The sequence below is a fragment of the Austrofundulus limnaeus genome, unplaced genomic scaffold, assembly GCF_001266775.1.
Source record: "Austrofundulus limnaeus strain Quisiro unplaced genomic scaffold, Austrofundulus_limnaeus-1.0 Scaffold115, whole genome shotgun sequence".
NCBI lineage: Eukaryota > Metazoa > Chordata > Actinopteri > Cyprinodontiformes > Rivulidae > Austrofundulus > Austrofundulus limnaeus.
The window spans coordinates 1,031,384-1,040,657 of record NW_013952517.1 but is presented as its reverse complement, the minus strand read 5'-3'; the positions used below and the strand labels follow the sequence as shown (position 1 = coordinate 1,040,657).

Genomic DNA, 9,274 nt, shown 5'->3' with positions numbered 1-9,274 from the left:
TGTGGAGCATGTGAAAAAAAAATAAAAACGGAGGCATTGATGTGTGGACTGGAGACGCAACAAACAACCGTGTATAAAAAAATAACTTTTAAAATACCATTTACAAAAAAAAAAAGATCAATATTATTCATCATCATTAATATTATTACAATCTTATTCAAAGCTCGTTGTAGTCATCAGAGGGATGGGGGGAGGGGGGCTGGCAGATTGTGCTTTTATCTGCCAACCAACTAAAACATTTATCTTTCAGTAACGCAGATCAACCAAAACAATACAAATTATTGCCTGAAATAATTAGACAAGAAAAAGGGTCGCAGAATAATTTACAATTCTAATAAAAACATCATCCATGGGGAGGAATTATCATCATCATCATCCTCATGCACTGACTTTCTTACATCTTCTGTTAATAGAAAATATTCAGGAGGCAGCAAAAAAGAAATCTGACGTATTATTTACCTAAACTGCCCTTTTAGTTTTTACCTTTCTAAAAAAAAAACCAATGCAGTTACTATGAGTTATGTCAGCTAATAGAAGTGATGTGAATCAGGATCAGCGTCCTCAGCTGCTGAATGAAAAACGAGCGCGAAGGAAACCGAGAGTTAGGACTAGAATCAAATCTCGCCCCGTCCAAAAGTTTCAAGAGTTTCGGGTGCGACATTCAAACTCTGAAACACTGAGGTTTTATTGTGACAGTACTCCACAGTGAGGCGTGAGAACCAGAGCGAACAAGGGAAGGAGGAAGGAGAAAGGTTTTTTTTTTTTKATCCGAGGAGCCAGAAACAGAAAGGATAAATGAGGGAGGTGGACTAAGTAAGGCAGGCTCGTGGTCCCAGTAGAGTCAGAGTCATAGTGCTCAGTTTGCACGTTACTGATGCACTTCATCGTGTTAACCCCTCAGTGTTCGCAATAAAAACAGGAAATATCAGAACTCAGTTCCTCATTCTTCCATWAAGCTTTTAAAAGCTTATAATAAATTAAATTATGCATCTTAATACTGACTTGTTGGAGAGTTTTTTTGGCGTCTTTAAAAACTATTCTTGGAGGWAGAAAACCACCTGATTTGGCTCCAAGATTTAAAAGTAAAACGCACGTTTGCGCTTCCTGTTCGAGGCTCGAATAAAACAGCTTTAACTAGCAGGCTCCAGATTAGCACTCTTACTAGATGAATAAGCTCATTTATTAAGAAGGACCTAATCCCGTTAGCATGTGATTCTGGCAAGAGTACAGAAATTGAAAATACTAGMGCTGGTATAACATACAGATGATAACTGCCGGCTGTAGCACTCCTGTTTCTATTATGATCTTTTGTAATGATCGGCACATAAAAATAGACAAACAAAGACAGAAAGCACCCCGGGCAACCTCTTTATGAGAAGGTTGCATCACGGGTGAAAGATTATCTAAGTTCGCTTTAAAGATTGTTGTTCGTTCAGTGGGAGGCAGCAAACAACTGTAGGAATTTGCCTCCCGCTCCAGCTGAGCTGATTACATCGCCTTCCTCTCATTTGGCTTAAGTTTAGTGTAAAAAAACCAAACAAAAAAAGGTAGAAGTTTGAGTGATGTGTCTTAGCCTAATATCAACCCCCCCAACACCCCGTTACAATTAACAAGCAGGTTTAACAACAACAGCTGTTCCCAGGTCAGCGTGTAGCCATGTCCAGTCATACAGAGGAGGGAAAGCTTGGATGTGAAGTGGAAACGTCTCAACCAGTGGCCTGTCGGCACTTTGAAAGGAGGAATGAGGATATTTTGCACACAATCGCACAGAAGTGACGTTTTCTCCATCTTGGCTCGCAGAGTAGCCAGGTGGGAGTCTGATCCTGATGAGACAGGGCGTATGTGTTTTTTATTATTGTTTTGGAAAGATCGTTCCATCATGTCCACTCTGAGGGACGATCTCGAGGGCCTCGGGGTTGAATGCAGCGGTTACCGAACCCTGAAACAAAAAACAAAAACAATAAGTAAACAGAATAAACATTTTTTTCAGACGTTTCCCCCTCCACTCTGCCTGGTCTCAAAACCAAATATGTTCTGCAGCTACAACCCAAAGCTAGCTTTCCAATCAGCAAACACATTGCCAGCATAAAAAAAACTGAGCTGAAAGGAAAACACGGCTGTCAGCAATGTTTTCTGTTGTGCAAGCATCACTTTTTCTCCTGTAAGTTTAACTTGTAGAAACTAACCCAGTTAGCAAGTTGCTAAAGTCAATTAGTTATGGTGGGCGTCTTGAATTGGGTTGATTACTTTCAGAGTTTAATAATAACTAGAGAAATTGCATTTCCTGCAGAAATGCAAGTGTGAATGTCTGTTGTTGAAAACTTTAGCTGAAAGCTGCTGAAGATGAGCTAAAAGCTGCTGATATTGAGCTGAACATTTTTAATAACAAAAGTATTATTGAAAGTAAACTTAAAAAGCTGAAAAAGGCAAACAAAAAGCCTAAAAACAGTAAAAAAAAAAAAAGAGCCAAAAATATAGCTGAATTAGCATAAAAAGCTAAAGGCTAAAATAGCTGAATACAGCAGAAAGCAACCGGTAGAAGAATAAATAGGTCAAAATAGGAAAAAGAAGAATAAAAAAGAAAAAAGGCAGAAGAATAGTAGAAGGAAGAAGAATTTTAGCTGAAATAGCTGAAAAAAGCTAAAACTAGCAATAAAATAGCTAAAATTTTCACAAAGACTTTAAAAGGAGCAAAACCAAAATATAATGTAAATGGTTCTGGAAAGATTTAGAAACATTATGAAGAAATTTATGGACGACGAATAAAGCTCCATTCATTTCCAATGGGAAAAAAGYARCCGAAATAGCTTTGGCTACAATTGTTGAATTTTCTTGAGGCTTAGATATGTTATAGAGCWTGCTCTCAGCTACCAGTACATAAGTATTCATGTCAAAATCTCAAACATTGGCTGAGTAAAARKACTTTAAAACTAGCTTTGGCRGCCATCTTGGATTTTTATTTTGGCTGCTATTTATGATAAAGCTAGGTCTCAGGTATCTATATATTGATTTAWAGCTCATTATATCAAAAATTGRCCAAATTCAAGTAATTAACTTTAGCTAATAACAGCTAAACTTTAGCTAAAATCGCAGCAAATAGCTAAATATTGCATAAAGCAACTGTAGGAAGCATAAATATCACAAAAACATGATCCTCGCTCATATTTGGGTGACAAACAGTTGTAACGGAGGGCTGTGGCAGACTTACCCACCCAGATCTGGTTGGCTATCTGCTCTTGTACTGCCAGCAGACCCAGGATCATCTGGAGACGTCTTATCACAGTCCAACACATCTAAACAGATTAGTGAATCAAATGGTTAATATTGCAAAAATCAGGTTTTAGCATTTAAATGCTACATGAAAGTTTTATTTTTTTATAGGTTTTAAAATCTGGCTTTCAGCAGGCCTGTCAATAAAATCATTGTCTCCTAATTAAAAAAACAGAGTTACTCCCTTTTGATGAAGCTTCCAGACCCACACTAAAACTACTCGAGCAATAAATTGGCACTAAAAATCATAACGCAATCCTCGCAGTGCTCGTTTCTTTACTGCACCTCTCTGCAGACACGTCGGCTCGTATTCTCTTTTCTCCTTCCTTTATCCAGTCCGACAGCTGCTGCGGACGCTCTTACAGGGAGCGGGCTAATTCCTGAAAGCACTGAAAGGCTCCTGTTTCCTGCTCTGCAGACTAACACTTCTACACACAAATAAACACAGAGAGCCGAAACTAACCAAGGAAGGAGAGGGTTAAGACAGACTAAACTGTGCTGGTACCTTTTTGGGAATTCATCCATCCAGCTGAGGCTGACATTTTCACTTCCAGAGGGTCTGAGAGAGAGAGAGAGAGACATTTAAAGAGCWTTTAAAAATAAAGACATGTAAACATTAACCCTCCTGTCTTCCTCGGGTATTTTTGATTTAGTGATCATTACTGTTAYAGACGTTACAAAATATTTTGAGGAAATTAAACCTTACTCAAAACTACCAAGTATTTTAAGAWTTTTTACCCTTTTAATGTCAGTTTCTTTGCAACATCTCATTATTTATTACAAATAAAATATATTTTTTCATCCAATGTGGTGATAATTACACCATTAAAATACAGTACTGATGCAAATTGTWGCTAATCTTTGACATGTTTGACKCTAATCATCACTAAAACTCCMTCTAATGTTTATTATATGGAAAAAAATCTATTTTTAATTCAATACTAACTCAAAGCTGACATTTAAAGGGTTAAAAAATTTAAAAATGATTGAGTGTTTGTTAGTTTTGATCAAGTTGAGATTTATGGAAAAAGCAGAAACATGTTTTAAGATGATTTTATACAAGTGTTCATGGTTAGTAACTGTGAGGAGGCACAGAGGAGCAGATGCATTCAGTCTCTCACTCATACTTTGTTTCAAACTCACAGCATAGTTAAACTTTTTAATCAACCAGCAAAAGAAAACAAAAACTGTCCACAAAAAGCTCCCAGATCTTCATCAACAGGCTGTTACTCATTGGCTGCAGTGGTCAATGCTGACCTCTAGTGTTGAAAAAGGTGAATAACACTTACCAAACAAGCAGTTTTTTTAATATCTCCTCTCTCGAGCTTTATTTTACAATCATTTCTTTAACTATCAACATTAATCCAGCTGTATCAATGAACCACTGCTGATTAATTCACACTAAATACTGCTCTTAAATCACTGAACACAAACCAGCATCCAACCATTCCGAGCCCGTTCAGACCTGCTGCTTCGTTACGGCTTTAGCTCCTGGGTTGTTAGGACCGACAGCAGGCGACCCAGTGAAYGCACACCACTGGACACGCACCTGAGGACGTTGACCAACGCAAAAACGCACCTGTGGCCAGTATGAAGGACTCAGGGGTTCTCTCGGGGAGGGGGGGAGGGGAGTCGTCGCTGTCCCAGCAGTCTGGGTCAAGAGGTCAGAGGTCAAATACAGAGCAAGGTTAAAAGCTGGCCAGAGAGAGAGGTGACAAATAAGCTCTTATTTCAATTTATTGTGTTACAAGTTTATCATCTTGTGCAAAGTTCTGTTTTTATTTAAGAAGGATTTTGATTTAGTAGAACTGGAGTGAAAGGCTAGTTTGTAGAAGAAATATGATATACAATACGTGTGACATGAATCTTTTGGGATGGACCCGTTTTACGTTAGAATTTAATTTTGGGTGGAAAAACAGGACAAATGTAATAAAGTTTTCTTCTTTCTGCTTCTTTTCATTTAATTTATGATGTGTTTTGTTTTTTATTGTATACAAATTGAATGATTTGTTTTTAATGAACAAATGAATAAATAATATGATCCAGTTAAAATGGGTCCATACATTTATACACTAATTTATATGTAATTACAATGTTATAACTATTTTCTTAGCGTAGATAGGCCTTTACAGTTATTATAATGTCATATATTCAACATTAAAATTTATTTCTGGTTTATAATTACATAAACACTGATCAAATGAATCAGACTGTTTTGTCCAGTAAAGCGTTTTATTTTTCCAAAATTACATTTTAGTGTCAATAAACAGATGACTGACTGCATTTTTATTTTCTCACTAAAACTGAAGCAAAAACATAATTTAAAATCTCCTGCAGGTTAAGTATTAACTTTAATATGCTTATTTATCCAATTAATAACTCCAGAAAGAGCATTTTTCCACTCAGATCAGTCTAATATGATTATTAAAAGGATCTTACTTTAAGTTTTTATGTATTTATATATAATRTAAAGTTTGTTGAGGTGTTTCAGCATTCTGCTAATTGCACTCTTGGATAGGGGTTCAGTGTTTCTTTGATAACACAGCCAGAAGAACAAGCAGCCACCACCAAGCAGCTTTCTGTTGTCCGACCACAGAGCAGCAGCTCACAGTGCCGCCCGTCAACAAGCAGCTGTTAGATTCATTTCAACCAACCAACCAGCAGCCCATAAATCAATAAATAAATAAATAAATAAATAAATAAATAAATAAATAAATAAAGCTGCCACGGCCAAAACACACGAGCGCCAAAAAGCAAAGCAGGGAGCGGTATTCCAGAAAGGAGGTTTAACAAATATCCAGAAACTTTTGAGGTAACTTAGTCCSAGTGTGGAAACTCCAGGTTTAGTTTTTAGAGTTAAACAACTAATAAATCCAAGTCGAAATCAAAACAACAAGGTGGAATTTAAAAAAATGAAAAGGCGAGTCTATAAAATGAGGATTCTCAAAACATTGTTTAGAAAATTTAAATTGAAACAGGTTTGATTTTACTAAAATTAGTTATATAAACAGTATCTACGCTTTTATTTTCTAAACACTAAAATCTAACAAACACCAATTTACCTCTCTCAAGATCATTAAGACTTTATTAGAAAATGGATTTTATATTTTGAAGAGTAAGTGAGTGGATTTGCACAACAAAAAAATCATTTAAATATATACTGCTGCATTTGTAAGCTTGTGAGGAATAAAGAAATAAAAAGTGAATTTTATGTCTTTTTTGTGGTGATTCTGACGATGTTTTATTCAACAAATTAATTTCTGAATATTACGTGGACTGATTTGTTGAGAGGTGTTATATTGGATATGTGAACGTTACGAGTCAACGAGTGAATMTGATGAAAAGTGATGTAATTTTAAAATGATGGTGAAGCTCAAAAAAATCCTCCCATTAAGTAGAATTCTGCTTCTATATCGGTCAGATTAGTTAAAATTATCAACTCGTAAAACCGCTTTATTCAAGTGGGAGTTCACCTCACTTTCTGTAATACCTGTGTCAGAAGAAAACGYCAAACCCAAACTCACGATTCAGTAAACAAAATGTGATTTTGTTAYCAAACATGTCTCGTTTTACAGCTGTTAATGGTCTTAAAAATAATGCATCATTCAGAAAATCTAAACAAATGATTTTTTAACAAAAAAATGATACTTTTGTTGTTTATAAGCTTAATAAATGTGTAAAGTTTAGAAAACAGAAACTGCTTGATTAATTATTTCAAATCACATCATCTCAGAGATACATACAGTGAATAAAAATTAGGTTAACTTGGAAGCAGCCCAGCGACTGTGACCCAAGTAAGAACTACGTCAGAAACTGGTGATTATTAAATAAAATTATTCTTGTTTTATTCAAGAAACAGGAGAAATCTTAGCTTTCAACCCCCAGAAAACAAATCAAACGCTTCGTGTTGCATGTAAGACAAGAAGGCACAAAGAGCAAACCGTTCTGTTAAAAAACCAATAAAGATGCCAACTGTGCATTTACGAGTTCTCATGCAGTGTTGATCGGTCCCCATCCAACATGCRCACAAACACTAACGCAGCATTCCTTTCATTCACAAAGTTATTCACTCAGACAAGCTGAAAGAAGGTTTGCAGCAACCCTTGCAAACCAAAACCAAAAAAATAACAATGAAACACCGTTTGTCTTGAATCTTTCTTTTCTAACTCAATATTGATATATAGAACTTGTGTTTAGCACCTGGTTTGCCTGAGYTGACCCAGAAAATGACCCTAACAGGTGGTTTCAGTGAGAAACTAAAAACAYAAATTAAACTTCAGTATCAAGAAAAAAAAACAGTAATTTAAGAGACTTAAAGCAGCTTACTTGCTGTGTGWGTAGAGGGCAGGGGAGTGGTTTGTCCTGCGATGGACATGGACACCACCTTCCTGACCAGCTGCTGGTTCTCAGGATGAGAGGAGGCGGTGACCGTGGTGGTGGTCATCGTGGATATGTTTGTAAGATAACTCTCCTTTCCTTCGGGCATCTCTCCGTTCCCCTCCTCGTCCGAGTTATCCGAGTGTAAGGGATTGGTGAAACTGAGAGCAGTCCTTACGGGGGTGGAGGAAGAGGAGGAGGAGGASGACGACAAGAGGTGCGAGGAGGACGAGGAGGACGGGGCGACTCTGTCTGAGGAGGAGGAAGAGGAGGAAGTCTTGGGGAAGAGTTTGTCAGGGCTGTTGCACGGCTCCATCCACACGGCGTGGGCGGGTTTCACGTCCGCTGTTTCCTCTTCCCGCGCCTTCTTCACTTCCTTCTTCACGGGAAGGTGGTTCGGTCGGGTCAGGATGCCCCCGTCGGCGCGACTCTCCCCGCACCCGCCCGCGCTCCCCTCCGTGCCAGAGTCCTCCGACAGCGAGGAGCTCGACGTCAGCGCCGTCTGACCGGAGCGGGACTTGAAGGCGTGGACTCTCTGAAGCGCCGAGCTGCTGTTGCTGGAGCCGGTGCTCAGTCCGCCCGCCGCCCCCGCCGAGGAGGAGCTRTCGAAGCTGCGTGGGCCTTCCTGCAGTGGCACCTTCTTGATCTCGATGCTCAGCTTCCTCTCGATCCGGGGAGCACCGGAACAGTCGACGGCCGGGGAGAGGGGCGAGGACGGCGTCTGGGTCTGGCTTTGGCCTGATTCCGACTGAGTGGATGTCAGGGTGGGCTTGTTGCTGTAGTTCTCGTTCAGATCCAGATTCGACACCTGAGTCTGCTGGTTCTTGCTCAGTAGGTCTAGATTTTTCWGCTCAGGGGGGGTCGTTTTTTGGGTCATAGCGGGTTCCGACTGGTTCTGCTCCTGGTCCACATCAGGATTCTGAAAGTTTATCAGAAAATACGACATTTGGTTCTTTTAAAAAAACATTATTTTACCTCATAACAAAATCTGTAAAAAGAAGGAATTGTAGAATAAATTCTTATAAATTATTCTTCATTTTTTCTATTTTATACTAAATACTCTATTTGCAGCTTCCCATCACTATAGTATGGATAAATGTCTCTTTGACAGCTTCAAATAAGAGTATGTATATCTAATATTTAAGATAATTAAATGTTTTATGACCTTTTATTCTTTAAATAAAACTGAACTTACCGTATTTATTCATGTATAATACGATCTCGAGTATATGATCATGTTTTTAGATTAAGGACCAGAAAAAAATCAAATCATCAATAACCCATGTATAATACTACCACCCACTTTATGGATAATGTTTAGGGTTAAAGTTTTAGTATTTTACATGGATAAATACTGTAGTTAAAGGGATCCATGATTAGTTGTAACATTAGACTTTATTTGATAAACATATACTTGACTGTAAAATAAAGACTGTAAAAATACTGTAGGATGTTTAGTTTTTTAAATTTTTAAACTTACAAGTTTAAAAATATATTACACGGACATTTTATTTACACGCAAAGCATTCTGGGTAAATGATGACGTGGACAGGTCCTCGGTGTGAGCGAGCTATATCCACCCTGAAGGTTAATCTTGGGCTACGTTCACACTGCAGGCAAATCCGAC

At 38.0% G+C, this 9,274-nt stretch overlaps 1 protein-coding gene across 2 annotated transcripts in view; it reads right to left on the bottom strand.

Annotated features, from left to right (window-relative positions):
• Positions 1-1,158: 1,158 nt before the first annotated feature.
• The window catches only part of LOC106521782 (protein tyrosine phosphatase non-receptor type 12), a 47,950-nt gene continuing 39,834 nt past the window's right edge, over positions 1,159-9,274 (bottom strand). The window contains exons 14-17 of one of the 2 annotated variants that reach the window (XM_014014498.1): positions 7,597-8,566; positions 3,776-3,829; positions 3,209-3,293; positions 1,159-1,939 (exon numbers count right to left, since the gene is read on the bottom strand). In XM_014014498.1, the coding sequence (XP_013869952.1) occupies positions 1,930-1,939; positions 3,209-3,293; positions 3,776-3,829; positions 7,597-8,566 (1,119 nt within the window). In that variant the 3' untranslated portion in view covers positions 1,159-1,929. The remainder of the gene's footprint in view (positions 1,940-3,208; positions 3,294-3,775; positions 3,830-7,596; positions 8,567-9,274) is intronic. The other variant, XM_014014497.1, reaches the window with a different exon arrangement.